Genomic DNA, 16,905 nt, shown 5'->3' on the forward strand with positions numbered 1-16,905 from the left:
AAAAAGATATTTAAGAATTTACTAAAAAGCTAGCATTTTTCAACTAGTTGTGCCAAAAAATTAAAAAATGAAATCACTCATGTTCCCACAGTACCAGCCATCAAAATGACGGGTGAAATTTGAACTAAAAACTGAACTTGTATTATACTTCAGTAATGAGTTCAGAATAACATGATAGGTCATATTTGTAAGTACACTGTTTAAAGAGAAAATAACTATTAACAGTTGGACAGTCAAATAATTGGAATTGTGCCGGAGAAGGAAAGGTTAATGTGGACTGCATTTGCAGAAATGGAAACATGCCTAATGGCACAATGAAGAAATTAACAAAAATGTAATAAAACCCTAAAACAAATGTCTCCCAAATAATAAATAATGAAAAAGAGAGGGAAACGAATTCATTCACAGATTGTTAATGATTTCATTGGTGGTTGTTATAGTGTAATGTTATTTCTGTAACAGCTGTTCTTCTTTCATTTAAAATTCAATAACCTTTTAGATCTTAACCTGCAAGCTGACCCTAAGTATTGTCATGCAGCTTGTGGCAAAACTAAATGATAATTAAACAGAATCTCTCACTATCCTACCTGCTGTTTCCATAAATTTCCCAAATGCATAGATGTAGATGGCCTCCGTTTTATGCCAAAAGTTTATCAGAATGACATCTCTGTTACTGAATGTCTCCCAGTCCATTTTACAGTATACATAAAAGGTCCACTAGCTAAAAAAGAGAAAAAAATCCCATTTAGTATGTAAGGAGGTGTTCTGTTATATCACTGTTCTCCATCTCTAACTTTGCAAGCCGGGCATGTTTGTAATCTTTAATGAAGTGGATTTGTGAATTGCCTGCAGTATATGACCTCTTTATACAATATCCTAGCTGTTTATGGATTTATAACCATGCTGTTTTCTGATGTGATACACCAAGGCCTGAGTGGCAAGGGGAATCAACTGTTTAATTAACACAAGCAGCAAATGCTGGCTTTGTTCTCGATGCCTTACGGCTGAAATGCATATTCATGTTTTATTTTATCCAAATCAGTTTTAAACTGCAGTAGAAGCTGCAGGCAAACAAACATGGAAATAGCTCATGGTTTTTATTGCATTTGCGCATGTGCGCGCGCGCACACACACACAAAATATATATCGTTAGGCTGCTCTCTTAGATTTTGGGGGGAAGGAGAAATATTTTATTATTTATAACAATTTAAAAAATGTATTTTGGAACTTTATAGTCCATGTTATATTCTTTCTTTTTGTAAATTAAATGGCCACATTTTAAATCTGAGGCCCTGATCCAATCGATACATAAGCTTGTGAGTAACTTTCTGTGTCTGACCACTCCAAATGACCTTATATGGGTGATTCATGGAAGTATTTGTAAACTCAGCCCCCTTTTTTTTTTCATTTTATTTTATTTTAGATTCAGATTTTGACTTTTTTTTTTTACCTTTGTCAGATTTTTCCTTTCTGTTTAATTGTAATTATTTTATTGAAGTCATTCTTATTGCCAAATGATTCAAGATAACTCCTTTATGCAGTGAAAATAGCCAGGTCCACATGTATTGCACAGCCATGGAACTGGCTGTAGACTCTAACCCTTGCCACAGTTTTGTCCTCCAGGCTTCATGGATGACGTTCTGACCCCACTGGAGTTAATGGGAAAACTGCCATCCGTGGTGCCACAGGCTCACCCTAAGTGTATGTCTGCACACCAGCTGAGAGGTGTAGTGCCCACACAGACGGACATTCACGCTAACTCTCTTCAGGCTAGCAGCTAAAAATAGCAGTGTGACACTGGTGGCTTGGGCTTAGCCGCTTGAGTACATACAGGGCGGTTGGGCGGGACAGTTCTCGCTCAGCTAGTCTGAGTCACTGCCTACACCGCTGCCAGCCATACTGCTGTTTTTAGCACACTCAGAGCTAGCATGTGTATGTCTGCCTGCACTGGGAATCAAACCTCTTGGCTGCTGTATAGACATATCCCTAGAGCAGAGCTTCCCAAACATTTTTTGTCAAGCTCTCCGCTTCAGAGATTCATGCGCTGTGTATGCCACCTGTACCCCTGGGGGAGGGATGGCTGGTACCCACGGGAGAGGCAAAGTGTACTCATCATGTGGAAGCTGAGGAAGCCTTCTGCTCTCTGCACAGTTGGGCAGTCTCGCCTGCCTCCCATGCAGCAACTGAATGGGGTAGCTCTGAAGGGCCGAGCTCAGAAGGGGAGTCGAAGGCTGCACCTCACTGGCTCCCTGCCAGGCAGAGCTCCCTCTTGACCCCAGCCATTCAGCACGGCCACAGCCCTGTCCGGCAGGGGAAATGAATGGGGCTCTGGGACTGCAGTGAGAGGGTGGAGTCCGGTAGGGCCTCTGTTCAGCAGGGGGGCGGTCAGTATTTCTGGGGTGCAGCCTTCTGCTCCTCGCTTGCAGAATTCCTGCCAGCATCCCCATCAGAGGAGCATAACTGCAGGAATGGGAAGTGAGACAGGCAGGAAGCCTGGTCCTGGCAGCTGAGACCTCCGGCAAAGAGCACTGTCCGCTACTCCTGCTGGATAGAGCACCCTCCTGAGCATGGCCCATCAGATCCTCAGGACCTTAGGGTGTGCCCCACAGTTCGGAACCTCTCTCTGAGTATATTTTGAATAGTTTTTGCTCCTGTTGTAACTTGTGTAAATTGATTATTAATTAATTTGAGTTAGTTAAGATCTTTGTAACTGGTGAGCTAGACACTCCAGGGTCATTTGTGGTTTACCCTTGGCTGTGTCCTGAAACAAATGTTTTGGCATGTCAGGTTACCAAAGTCTTAGCTCCAGAAAATTGACAGTCAGTTAATGCCAATTACAGTAGAAGCAAAATCTCTAGCTAAGCATTCATTTAAAAAAAAAAAAAAGTCTTTTAGTCCATATGGATGTGGGGAAAATCCCTTAAGAACATGAACCAAACGTTAACCTATGTAGTATTTTCTGCATGAGTCTCCAGAAAGCCTGAAACAATAGCAATAACTCCTCGTACCCCATCCTCTCGATATCTTATATACTTCTGCAATCTAAACATGGTAATTTAAATGTCGTCTTTGCTAATTATTTAATTGCTCGTCATTTTAATAGAAAAATCCACTTTTCTATTGTGCTTAATGCAAAATCCCAAACTACCACCCATGTCTCCCCCTAGTACCTAAAGTCCCAGTTGTCCCCATCCAGCTGCCAACATCTCTAGCCTCTCTCTGACAGCTTGTACAATGAGTCTATATGTAGATTAAAATAAATCTGACATGGAAAACCTATGGAAAATCAGCAAAAAAATAAATTGAATTTAATACGAAAATTATCGCCATTGTATATGAGCACCTCAGAGTCTTAAATATGCTTATCCTCACAGTGCCCCTGTGAGTTAGGGAAGTACTGTTTCCTCATTTTACAGAGAAGCTAAGTGACTTGCCTAAGGTCACACAGGAAGCCTATGGCAGAGCAGGCCCCTTGAACCCAGGTTTCCCATATCCTAGGCTAATGTGCTAACCACTGGACCATCCTTCCTCCTTATGGTTTTGGTGTTCATTTTTATGTTGAAGTCATTGCCAATTCCCATGTTTTAATTTAAAGGAAGGTTGGGCAGAATTTCCAGTCTGCTGTGACCAGGGTGCTGCAGAATCCAGGAGCCTTGCCACAGAAATTAAGTCCATCTTGTCATGAAGTACAGAAGACTTTAGCAATAGTCAGGGTTAACTGAAGTATGTTGATGGCTTTTTTCTCTTAAGTAGAAGAGATGTAGGAAAAAACTACCACATTGGCTTGTCTCTCTCTAAACCTTAGGCGCTGACTCCATGGCTGGAGCACCCATGAAAAAAAATTAGCACCCACCAACAGCCAAGCTCCCCTTCCTCCCCGCCACTCCTGCCCACCGGCAGTCCCTGCTGATCAACCCCCCCACACATCCCCCAGCTGTTCCGCAGCATGCAGGAAGCGCTGGGAGGGAGGGAGAGTAGCAGGGATGGGGAGTGCTCAGGGGAAGGGGCAGAAAGGGGTGGGGCTGGGGTGGGAAGAGGCAGGGTAGGATTTGGGGGAAGGGGTGGATTTCGGTGGGGACTGGGGCTGATCAGGGGTTGAGCACCCCTGGGGAAAATTAGAAGCCGGCACCTGTGCTCCAAACCATAAGGGCCAGTCATACAGCCTTCACTCATGTGAGTGATGACTTCAGTGAAATGACTAGCATGAGTAAGGATTACAGATGTGAGCAATGATTACAGGATCAGACCAGATGTGTCCATTTTCGCAGCAGTGACCAAGGAACAGAACTAGAATTTAAACCATAACCATCTTTCAAGGGAAGAACAGCATAGCAGTGCTAAGCACAAATATTTTGTAAACACAATAATCACTTCTGCCTCTTGTTATTAAGATCTGTTTAAATCACATTTTGTTGCAAATAATACGAATGATGATTAAATAACTGAGTTTTGAAGAATAGGTGCAGATTGCGTTATGTTCGAAAGCAATGAACACGTAACAAAAAACAACTTGACTAATATGCTGTGTAGGAAAGGTCTGTTTCATTTTGACTAAGCTGACCAGCGGATACCCAGCATCCTTAATGGTACTGGAACGGGACTAAAATAAATTCACGAACATCTTTCTTTCATACTAGATGAGATCAACTGGCCTGAAAAGGATGAAGCCCCACCTCCAGATACCCAGGATCTGATTACTCTACTGCTCAGACAAAACCCCCTGGAGAGACTGGGAACAGGTTAGGGGACAGGATTTAAATTTTGCTCATGTGCTAGAAATAGCATCTATGTTGAACATGTCGAGGCTTTTGTTTGCTTTATTGTTTTGCCCAGGAAACATCTGTGCATGCGTACAACATGATGCCAACTCATTAGGGCACGAGTGTGTTTTGCTGGTTTGGTTTCTCTTTTGCTGATTCAGAGCAGTAATACTGTAGGGGGACATATATTAGTGCAGTTGTCACCTTATACAGTTCTTATCTTATACAATTGTTCTCCTTTCCTCTTATCTTGTTTCAATAAATAAAAGATAAACTTCTCATGAAGGCAATCTATTTAGTGCTTGGAATTATTGACCTTATGAAAATTCAGACGGTTAAGTTACTTAGAAGTTACAAAAATAGAGAGCAGTGAACCAACATACAAGAGCCACTTCGTGTGCCACAAATACCATGATCTGGCCAATGAGCTCCCACCGGCTTCAGGGCATATGATTGCTACTTGAACTAATTACTCAAAAATGACTGCTTGAGATTAGATCATGAACTGTCGTATTACTCTTATTCTGTGATACTGCCTTAGTACGAAAAAGAATAAAATAAAAAGCATGAGAAGTTAAGGGAATAAATGGAGAGCAGTGGTGAATTCTCCATCACTGACAATATTAAAATCAAGATGGGATATTTTTCTAAAATATCTCTTCTAGGAATTATTTTGGGGAAGTTTTATGGCTCTACAGGAGGTCAGACTAGATGATCACAATGATCCCGTCTTGTCTTAGAATCAGTTAAGATAAGCTGCTGCCTACTGTGCTGTGGGCGTTCTCTCTCTCATCAGTGCCGCTCCCAAGCCAAGCTAGGTAAAGAGGCTGACATCTGAAGTCAACTGCAGATAGACCTGCATAGACCCATAATGCAGCAGTCCATATTAAAATCTGTGTGTGTGTGTGTGTGTTAGCTCACCTACAGATGGTCTTATTTGGGGATTTATAAGTTTGGGGAAGGGGCAGGAGTCACAAAATTATTGCAGAGGTTGGGTCCATTGTCCAGAGTTTTAAAATGTTCGGTGATGTGCATTTTTACAGAGATAATTTTAAAATATGGACTGTCATTTTCAATTGAATAGTAAGAACTACGTTCTGACTGGCCCTAACAGCCCAGGCAGGGTGACCCATCCGCAGTGCCTTTGTGACCACATTACAGTTCGCCAGACCTTGGGTGGTGGTGTGGTGAGAGGTGAAGTGGGAGCAGGAAGAGAAGCCACATGCCAATGTCCCAAAATAGGTGGGCAGGGAGTGGGCAGAGCTTTGGTTCCAACTCTCACCCCACCCTTGCCCACCTCCAATGCACTTGTTAGCATACGGTACGCAACATCCAGGAGAGAGCTATATCAAATTACTCTCTTCTCTCCCCCATATCGCAGCCCCTCGGAGGAAGGTGGTTAATCACAGTTCCTTCCCATGGCTTCTCCTGAGGCTGTACAGCTTTGTACCACCACATACATAGGGCATTGCTGTAAGCAAATGTCTGAAGAGCCAAAACCAGCTCAGCACTTGATGGAAGGTTTTTTTAATATATTCATTGTAGACCCCTTCACTTTATCGCTTGATCCTTCATAATACATGTAGTATTCATGCCAAAGCTGTTCTTCTATGAGTGAGAGACTGAGTCACTAGTAGAGTCTCTGTCCCCTCCCCCAACACGTGCGCGCACTCTCTCTTTCTCTCGTGTGGTAATGGTCAGTGCCTCCAAATGTAACATCTGCTCAATTTATTTACTAGTTTATTTCTTCAACTGTTCTCGGTCTCTTAAGAGTTGACAATCTGAGAAGGGGAATCCTGCAGCTGCTTTGAAGCTCAGAGGGATATTAAAAAACTAAAGCAAAGCTTTTGAAGTGTCAAAAGCAGCTCACAAAAACAGCGACTGCAATGTGATGGGTCCCATAGGGGCACTGGAAAATACTGCTCTGCCACACATTTCAAATGACAGCCTTGTGTATATAATACATATTTAGCTGGCTGAATAATGCTCCATGAAAATATATAATTGCATATTTACTCAGGAGACTGGAGTGGCTTGGTCAGATTGTAAGGAAATGAGCAGATTTTCTAAAACACTTCCATAAAAGAAGGAAAAATAACAGAAATATAAGACGAACGTTGTATTAACACTAAAATGTGGCACAAAATAATCACATAGCTTCAAGATCAGTGTTGGGGTTAAATCATTGTACTCTTGCCATTGCAATTAAAAAAAACAACAGATTCTGCTGTTGCATTTCCCTTTTTCGACTATCTGGACTAGTTTCTTGCCATTAGACCACTTTTGTTTTTATTATTTTATTTGTTTTAAATTTTCCATGAAACAGTATTTTGGGCTAAACTCCCTCTTTAGAAACAAGATAGAGAGCCCAAAACACGACTTTTTAAAAAAATAGACAGACACCCTTACTTAAATAACAACAAGCTGCAGTTCTATTGTTTCTTCTGTCTCTCTTCCCCATCCCAGACTCAAACAAGCATACACTGTGTACACTTCCTGCAGACCCCTTTTTTCACACAGTCAGCTTGCTAGATCCTGTTTAGAGAGCCCCATCTCATGCCAAAAACATTGGAAGGAGGGGAATCTTTTGTCTTAGCAAAAAGACAAGTTCAAGAAAAACTATTTAAAAATCTGTTTTTAAAAACTGTTTCTCCTAATATTTTTTTTCCTGCCAGTAAGAACAAGTCATACTTTGGTTAAAATGCCTGTTGAAGGCCATTCTTGAGCCTAGAAGAGTGTGTAGGTAAATACTGTATGCTAGATTTGTTAGCTTTTGTAAACTTTCTTGGTATGATGGATGATTTTAGGTGAGACAAAGGTAACCAACATAGTAAAATAATCTGTGTTGTCCAAATTCTACAGATATAACATTTCCCAGTATTAGTACCCCTCATCCGATGAAGTGAGCTGTAGCTCACGAAAGCTTATGCTCAAATAAATTGGTTAGTCTCTAAGGTGCCACAAGTACTCCTTTTCTTTTTGTGAATACAGATTAACACGGCTGCTACTCTGAAACCTTTAAAAAGAATAGTCTGTTATTTTCTTAGGAAGGTATTCTAGGTTGCAAGAATATTACACTTTGCCATAATGTTACAGTACAGCAATATCAGGATGTGTGTTGAACCCAACAAATGTGTCAGGATTTAACTTGGTTTTAACAGCATTGCATGCATTAATGCTGGTGAGCCTGTAAAATGATACTTTCATTATTCTCTAAGGTTTCACTATTTCCACATCATACTGCTCAAATTCTCAACGAAATCATAAACCAAAAATGTTCACAGACTATAACAAATTGTAATAAATGATGAACTGAAAAAAGAAAAGTTGCTCATGAATTCCTGCAGGTTATTTTTCAATTGTGTGTTTCAGATTGGGTTTTTTAATTTGATATGTTTGTTTCAAAATTGCTAAAGTGATTTGATTCTTTTGAAGCTTTAACTGGTTGCAGCACTTCTCATAGTTACTCTTTTTTGTGAAGTAGGTTGTGTAAGAGCTTCCTGTCACTTTTCCATTTAGTTTTTGAAATCATTTTTATGTTATGGTGGTCATAGGTTACCATGAGAAAAGGCACAAACTCCAAGTAATCCATGGAGGTTTTATGGATGTTTTTGATCAGAAATAGATTAATTTATTTCAGTATTTAAAGCACTTTATAATAAGTGCACATTAATCCATAGAAAGTTAAATTATAGAGATATTCCAGTGAAATTGCATATTACCATCCCAAAAATATGAAACAGATTCTTAATGATGAACCTTATTAAAATACAGTATACTAAAATCCAAACAATACTTGTTACAAAGTGCTGCTAAATACACTTTTGTATTGAAGAGATTTGTATCTTGGCTAACAACACTCAGTCTCAGGTTTCAGCCTAATATGTATTTGATATATAGTAATTAAACTCCTAAAACACAAGTTTTTGATGGAAATGCTCACAGAACAATAGCAATGCCAACACAATAACGCACATTTCTCACTGAACAAAAATGCTGAAGAAATATATTTATCCATGATTTTGCAGCTAGTTCACTAGACTTCGACGTGCCAGCCTGAAATGGTGATTGTACCTCTTCATGCTAATTAACATTTTCTTTTACCAAGGATTTAGCTTTGAATTTACTGAAGTATTTTTGTTTAGAAATCACCCACATGTTTTTCTCTGGCTCCCCCAGGTGGCGCATATGAAGTAAAGCAACACCAGTTCTTTCGTAGCTTAGACTGGAATAGTTTGCTGAGACAGAAAGCAGAATTCATTCCACAGCTGGAATCTGAGGATGACACAAGTTATTTTGACAGTATGTATTGTACAAAAATATGTTTGCATTTTGGGGGAATTTACGTAATAATTGTCTTTGATTTTTACCTTTCCTCAGCGTGGGTTGAAAATCCTGTTTGTTAGAACCAGTGGAATGCCAGTCTGACATTTCAGGAAAACTAATTTTTAAAAATAAAATTACCCTTTTAATGAACATTAAGCCTTGGAATCTGATGCTGCATGATAAGTTTTAAATCATTTTTCCCCTTGTTTGTAGCTCGTTCTGAGAAATACCACCATATGGAAACTGAAGAAGAGGATGACACAAATGATGAAGACTTTAATCTGGAGATAAGGCAGTTTTCCTCATGTTCACATAGATTTTCAAAAGTAAGTAAAGTGTTTGTATATGTTTGTTTGCATACACACTCAATGACTTTTGTGGGGTTTGAAAAGGGCTAGCAGTGTGTGTATGTGGTACGTTATTCCCTTATTGAATAATCCTGTGGAATTTAATAGGGATGAAACCAGTAGGGTTCAAATCAAAATTTAATATGGCATCTGTGAAAACGCTAAAACTCTAGAGAATGTAATAGAAAGTGGTATCCAATGATTGATTGGGACTGGTTAGCACATTTTGTTCCACAATTTTTGTTTTCTGAGTTACCGGTATATAGATTTTTTTTTTTTTTTTTGTGGCACATTTTGAATGTCCTAAACAGGGGGCAAACTTGGGAATTCAAAAAGAGGAGATTGCAGTAGTCAAATGAAAGATGATTAGGACCTGGAGAAAAGCTAGCAGTTGGAAAGCAGACAGACTTTGGAGATGTTTTATAAGAAAAAACAGCAGACAATAAATGGTTAGAGAATTGAATGTCTTTATATAATGGGCTTTTTATCCTAAATGGTAGTCAGCACTGAGTTTCAAAAGCTTTCATTAATAGACATTTACTGTGCACCTTCTTCAGATACTGGTGTTTTTTCTCAAAAATATTTAATTAAAATCTAAAGCCAATGAAGGGAAGGAAAGGAAAGGAAAGCTTACATTTCTAATCCATTCATCCTGGTTTATATTTTCATAAATGTACACTCCATAATACCACTCCCCTATACTACAGAGACCATGCTAGACTGGAGGAGTGTGGGGCGGTAGTCTTGCTATCCTGGTATGTGAACTCTGTCCTGACTTAGCAGCATGAACCTGATTCGAAGAGGGAGGAATGAATGATTCAGAGTTCTTAATCTCCTCTTTAGAGGTGTTTTTATCCTTTTGTAAGGAGTGAACCTGCAAGAGCAGCTTGATACCTTAAAACTTGCCAGTATGTCATTGTTTGTATCTCTAGCTGTGGCGTAGAGGCTGTAGAACACACAGTTGACAGTCTCTGTGTGCAGTTCATCAGCTGAACAGCTGACGTTTTATTATCAGAATTTATTTTTTCTAAAACTTTTAGCCAAGTAATTTATGCTCCTCTTCACAGTCCATTCCAATTCATTTTTCTGCTTCCCACCCCACATTGGTGGCCATTGAATCACTAGCTTGGGTGGCAGTTCTTTTTGATTGACTTTATGGTTAAGAAGCCATCTCAGAATTGATCCTGTGATCTAAAAGCCCAAGAGCATTTATGGATTTTGTTTGCAAACTTGGAGCTCACACAGTGAAGTGGTGAGAGAAAGGTGATGGATTCATAACTAAAAGATGTTATTCATGACCCTGTAGCTGAGGAACCAAGAAAATAAAATTGAAAAGCATTTCAAGAACACAAACTCCTAGACTTTAAACCTAAACCACCTCAGTCCTTTTAAACTCCAGGACACTGCATAAGCATTTAGTGTATCCAGAGCCCTGCATTAGATGTGTTTTCCTGAAAATCTCTTTGTATCAAATGCGTGTTAATGATACAATTTTTTTTCTGTAATAGGTTTTTAGTACCATAGATCGAATAACTCGAAATCAAAGTGAAGAAAAGGAAGATACAGGAGACAAAACAAAAAATGTGACATTGCCATCTGTGGAATCTTTAAGCTGGAGTTCAGAATATTCTGAACTGTAAGTAGAAACAACTGTCAGAGAGTTCAAATTCAAGTTAACAGCCATTAATGATTGCTTTGTAGCCAGTCAGTTCCACTGTGATTGGCCTTCGCTTAAAAAGTATCATTAAACACGATTTGTGTAAATGCTGTTTTAAATTCAGGCAACAGCTATCTACATCCAAGTCCTCTGATACTGAAAGTGCCAGGCAGCGGCACAGTTCAGGTTTGCTTCCAAAATTGGCCATATCGTCTGAGGGGGATCAAGATGAAACCACCTGCTCAGGAGGATCCCGGGAGGAGCAAGAAAAGGCGGCTTCTTTAAGTGAGGAGGCTGCTCAAGATGAGCCTGAGGTCACCACTCCAGCCAGTACCATCAGCAGCTCAACACTATCAGGTAAGGAGCTTAACTTCTTATACTGCAGGGGACAGAGGAGGACGGTAGACCCCCTCCCACCCATCTACCTCTTTAATACTATCTTATCTCCCTCCTATTTGTCACCAAAATCCGTGAGTGTACTGTACATTCCTGCTGCCAAGACTTCTCCACTTCTCCCTTAGCTCACTGCTTGAGTCTCTCCAATCTGGTGTTCTCCTTCTACATGCAATTAAACTATCCACAACAAATTCACAAATTACTGCTACTACTTAACTGCTGAAAATCAGTTTTTCCTCCATATATTTCTCTTTAGCTGCTTCAGCTCTGTTCTACTCACGTTTTCTTACTTTGTATGAACTTTCCTTTACCAGCTCCTTTTCCTTGTAATGCAGGTTCAGGAGTTCTAGATCACAGACATTAAAATAAGGTGTTTTTTGTGTGTGTGTTTTGTGTGTGTGTGTGTGTGGTTGGTGGTAATTTACAGACCAATACGAGGCATAATTCAAGCTGTTTGCTTGGTTTTTTTTGTTACTTTAAGATATGCAAATGTCAGTTAAATTAGAGAATATATTTTTATTTGCTCTCCAAAGTGCTAGCAGCAGGGATGTTCTTTGATCTGTGAAATTGCTGGGCTCTTATTGATATCCGCTTAAATAAAATGGCTGAGCTTTTCTATGTGCCCATCCCGTAAGGTCACAGAACTCTCCTGCATCCATCACTGTATATTTCAACAGGTCCTTTGCAGGTAGATCAGCAGGTATAAGGTTTTTCTCCATTTTTATTATTTTAAGTGGTGTTCTCCTCCTTCCATGATCAGTAGTGTCTGAAATGGTATCATTTTATCATAAATAACAAAGTACATCATTGTGCTTCTGAGTCTTAAATTACCAACTATTATACTCCCCATACTTATGTTTGTGGTACGCGGCACAGAACTCACCCCCTACCCCTGCCAAACACCCAAAACTTAGAAAGGGAATCCTCCTTGGTACTTTAATGCTTTCACAGGGGGTGTTTTCTTTTATTGTTAGAAGAGCTGATTGGGCTGGATGCTGCAGTAAACCCACACTCAAATCTCCCATTGACCTTAGTGGGAGTTCTACATACAGAATAAGTGTACAGTTAAGTCCTAGAAGTTGTGTGTCGCCTGTCTGTGCTACCAACATGCTGAAGATTTTATTTACATTTTAATTATGTCAGTGATGTAAAACCATGTGAGCTACTATTACTTCACCTTACCCTGTTAACCTTTGTAAAACCTGTAATTCTTTAGTCGTTTTTATTTTACCTGTAATATTGTGTGAACTTGTGAACTAAAATACATATTCCCACCTTGCGATTGTATTGTTTTCCTCCCCCTGACCCCCAGTTTCCCTCAATGTGTTTATCCCTTCTTCTTTGTACAGTTGGCAGTTTTTCAGAGCACTTAGATCATATAAACGGAAGAAACGAGAGTGTGGACAGTACAGATAATTCCTCAAAGCCATCCAATGAACCTGCCTCTCATATGGCTCGTCAGCGATTAGAAAGCACAGAGAAAAAGAAAATATATGGAAAAGTCACAAAGTCCCTGTCTGCCAGTGCTCTGTCCCTCATGATTCCAGGAGGTAGAAATAAATCTATTAGTATGAAATTGTGTGACTTGTGAATAATCCGTGTGGAACATGATCTAAATACAAGGTTTCTTGAGTCCAAAATGGACTTGTCTTTGTTTCCCTTGTTTACCTACAAGCCTATGGTTATTCTCACAGGTCACTGTGTGGAGCACTCCATGTTTCGATCTTGTTTGCTTTCCTTCATGCTCCAGGAAGAAAGAAGAACTAATTTCTATTTTATAAACATATATATTTTGTCTTTATACTAGAGTAAAAGTAAACCCTGATCTGAAGCTCCCCAAACTTGTGGAGAGTGCAGAATCCAGATAAAAATGTCATTGTTGGACCCTCTCTGTATTATAGGCCAAATTCAAGATCGAAGCACCCCTGTACTTTGAGGGAGAGATTTTCATAAGTAGGGCTGGATCTCAGCTTTTCAGCCTGGACACCTGTCCATTTCAGACCCATATATCAAGCATGATATTTGAATATTTGTTAGTCTGGTAACCAACCCACTGCACTTGTTGTGCAAATGAAGAGATGGATTTGACAATAGCTTCAGCAGGGACCCTAGTCATCAAGCTAGTGGAAGTTATGTACATTGTTAAAATGTTATGCTTGGTCTTCTAAGGGGGGGAGGAAAGATGCTCTCGTAGTCAGGCAAGGAGTGTGAATAAAACATTAAACTCCCACCCCTTCCAAGAATCACAGTGGGAAAATGCACATATGATAACGCTGCACTTGCATACAAATGCTGAGGGGAGACAAAAGCCAATCCACCCACTCCCACTGCAAAGGGTTCCCATGCATCACTCAATTTCTTCTCTCCCTACTTACTAGACAACTAAAAGAACAGTGTAAGCTTTTCTGTCTTCTGCACCACGCACTTGCTGGTCACAGATAGTGTCAAATGAGGGAAATCAGAGGAAAAGTCTGAAGAGCATTTGCCTGTTCTTGAATGCCTGCAGGCCAACCCACTGGCAATAGAAAGAATACTCAGCATTTGTAGTGCTGTGCAAATATTAACAATAATTAATCCTTACAACATACCTGTGAGGGAAGAGAAAGTATCCTTATTTTACAGATGGAGAAAGAGGGAGTATGATAAACCCAGGTCTGTGTCAGGGCTGGGCTTAAAAATCAGGAGTGCCCAATACATAATTCCTTGCTTATTCCTTGTATATGCTGCCTCCCCCAAACAGGATCTTTATATGATGTTACGTATGTGTTCCTGAGCAATCCTTTACCAGTAAGTCTAGAGTTTGTCCTGTGTTTCAGATTTTCTTTTTGAGTAGTGGCTGTAATCTTCACTTTTGGGGCACATTAGATTAGATGTTACAGCAAGCTGAGAGACTGATGACCGGGTAATTCACACATCCAGTTAGCACTCAGTGCTGTGAATCCAGCTGTGCAGTAGTTGTATGTTGAACATCCTGTGACCCCTGTCACAAAAGGGGTTTAATAGTTCAAAGATGGTGCAGGTTGATTTGTTATTAATCAAAAGCATTAAATCAAGCTTTTCTTTTATTTTAAATTGGATATGGCTGTATGAAATCACATTGTAATCAGAGTTTAGGCATAATGTACTTAAAAAATTTGTTAATGTAGCTATAAAACAAAATCCTCCTAGTGTGGATGCAGCTTATACTGGCAAAAAAATGGTTTTTCATGCTTGTACAAATTCACGAGCAAAATAATCTAGGCCGGGCAACAGCCCTTTTATCCCGGTATAACTGCATCTACACTAGGGCTTTTGTCAGCATAGAACTGTTATCAAAAAGTTGCACCCCTAAATATGATTGCTATACTGGCAAACATAAATATGTGGCCTTAATTAAACTAGCAGGACAAAAGTAATAGTGGTTTGCTGGGACAATGTCAAGTTATCCTTTTAAGTAGGAACTAAAATTAATGGTTTCGATTACAGTATTCATTTCAGAATTTAAATTGGGATTATCAGAAAAGTTACCCTAAATCCAGCTACATGAAAACTGTCTTTTTTGCTAGTGGACAGTTCCATTATTTTGGGGCCTACAAGTCTGTGTGATATATTTAGTAGAAAAGTTTACGACATTCCTTTTGTGTCTATTTGTTGGGAAATAGATTGGAGACTTGTTTTTCAAAACAGAGTCTTTGATCACCTTTTTCCATTCAAAGAAAAAACAAACAATTTACACCTTGAGAATTAGAGGAGCTGGTGAGTAATAAAACAGTGCATGTGGTGGAAGAAAAAATCTATTCCAAGAGTAGATTGTCATTTCAAGCTTCTGATGAGGAGTTATAAAGACTAAATAAAATATAGAGTTTATAAATATTTTGAAAATATCTTTCCAGTGTCATTTTAATGTTGATCATGAAAGTGAAGTTTTGTGTTCTTAACAATTCAAGCATCATTAAATAAGTTGCTTTTTATGCTATAAATCTTTATCCAGTTTACTAAGGTTAAAATTGTCACTGTTTTGATCTGTGTATGTTTTTGTAGAATTGGAATGTGCTCTAACAGGAAGTTCATCTGTTCCAGATGTGTTTGGTGTTTCTCCTTTGGGAAGTCCTATGTCCCCACATTCCCTTTCTTCAGACCTTTCATCCTCCAGAGATTCCTCCCCTAGCCATGATTCCTCAATTGCTTCTTCAATCCCGTATCAACCTATATTAATTCACAGTTCAGGAAAAAAGTATGGCTTCACCATCCGAGCAATCAGGGTCTATGTGGGTGACAGTGATATCTACACAGTGCACCATATTGTTTGGGTAAGAATAAAATTTTCCTCAGCATTTCTCCCAACAGAAGTTTGAACCTGATATATTTGCAGTTAAGAGCCTTTTCAAACTGCATCAGATTATATCTCACAGACAGGGTATCTACTTGTATGCAGTCATTATTTAAAGGGTGGCAATCTGGCAAATTATTTTTTTAGGGTGACATTTGTCCTTGTGCAAAGGGCCACCATTTAATTAGAATGTTTGAATATTCAAATGATTTTCAAACTATATATTTAGTTATAAATTTTGCAATTTGTGCTGTGTTGGTTAGTTTCATAAGCCACATGATATTGATTTTGTTCTCTGGCTGGATGAGTTCTATACTGAATCAACGTAGTGTGAATTGCTAAATGAATTACGTTTATGACAATTCAGTATACAATTCAAAATTCATGCTGTGTTGGCAATTTATTTGTGTATGTTAGTTGCTTACGATGTATTAGTTATTTAAGTTAATTACGTATGTAATTAATTTATATAACTAGTTGAATTCAGTGTCAAAGCACAAATTGTATAGTTGAATATAATAGTCACAATTAGAATAATTTAAAGAAGAATATTTACTGTAGAAGTCTGCAAATAATTTTGAAGAATGAATTAATCTGTGGATTTTATTACCTGTTCATGGGACTTCTTATGAGAGGAAAAAAAGATTAAACTGATTTAATAAATAATTATTCTTGGGTTACATATTCTCTTCTGGTCACTACTGAACTAGGCCAAAGGATGGGATATTGGTTGCTCTTTATTCATTGCCATTCATTCATTTTCTTGGAAATTGATTTCTTTTTACTGTAAAAAAATAAATGAACTAAAAGATTTTTTAATGAAATTTTGCCAGCAGTTTTTAATTTGGATGACACTTGTAGTCTGATTTTTTTTTTATTTATTTTATTTATTTTTCAATTAAATCTAAAATGTCTTTATTTTAAATTACTACAATATTTAACTTTGAAAATATCTAGAGTACTGATGCAGGAGCATCCTCTTCACAGAGTTTCTGTATCTGACCATTTGTATTCAGTGCTTTGATGTTGCACTGTCCATACCAAAATCCCAGATATGAACCTTCCTAAACTCTCTTACTTTTTTTTTTTGAGTGGAGGAAGGAGGCATGT

The 16,905-nt window shown here is 38.8% G+C and overlaps 1 protein-coding gene across 9 annotated transcripts in view; it reads left to right on the top strand.

Moving 5' to 3' along the window:
• MAST4 (microtubule associated serine/threonine kinase family member 4) overlaps positions 1 to 16,905 on the top strand; it is a 442,775-nt gene that overhangs the window by 413,712 nt on the left and 12,158 nt on the right. For all 9 annotated transcript variants that reach the window (XM_074952648.1, XM_074952649.1, XM_074952650.1 and 6 more), the window contains 7 exons: positions 4,638 to 4,739; positions 8,940 to 9,062; positions 9,300 to 9,412; positions 10,942 to 11,069; positions 11,215 to 11,447; positions 12,836 to 13,036; positions 15,546 to 15,775. In XM_074952648.1, the coding sequence (XP_074808749.1) occupies positions 4,638 to 4,739; positions 8,940 to 9,062; positions 9,300 to 9,412; positions 10,942 to 11,069; positions 11,215 to 11,447; positions 12,836 to 13,036; positions 15,546 to 15,775 (1,130 nt within the window). The remainder of the gene's footprint in view (positions 1 to 4,637; positions 4,740 to 8,939; positions 9,063 to 9,299; positions 9,413 to 10,941; positions 11,070 to 11,214; positions 11,448 to 12,835; positions 13,037 to 15,545; positions 15,776 to 16,905) is intronic.

This window comes from Natator depressus, chromosome 5 (assembly GCF_965152275.1).
Source record: "Natator depressus isolate rNatDep1 chromosome 5, rNatDep2.hap1, whole genome shotgun sequence".
Lineage (NCBI taxonomy): Eukaryota > Metazoa > Chordata > Testudines > Cheloniidae > Natator > Natator depressus.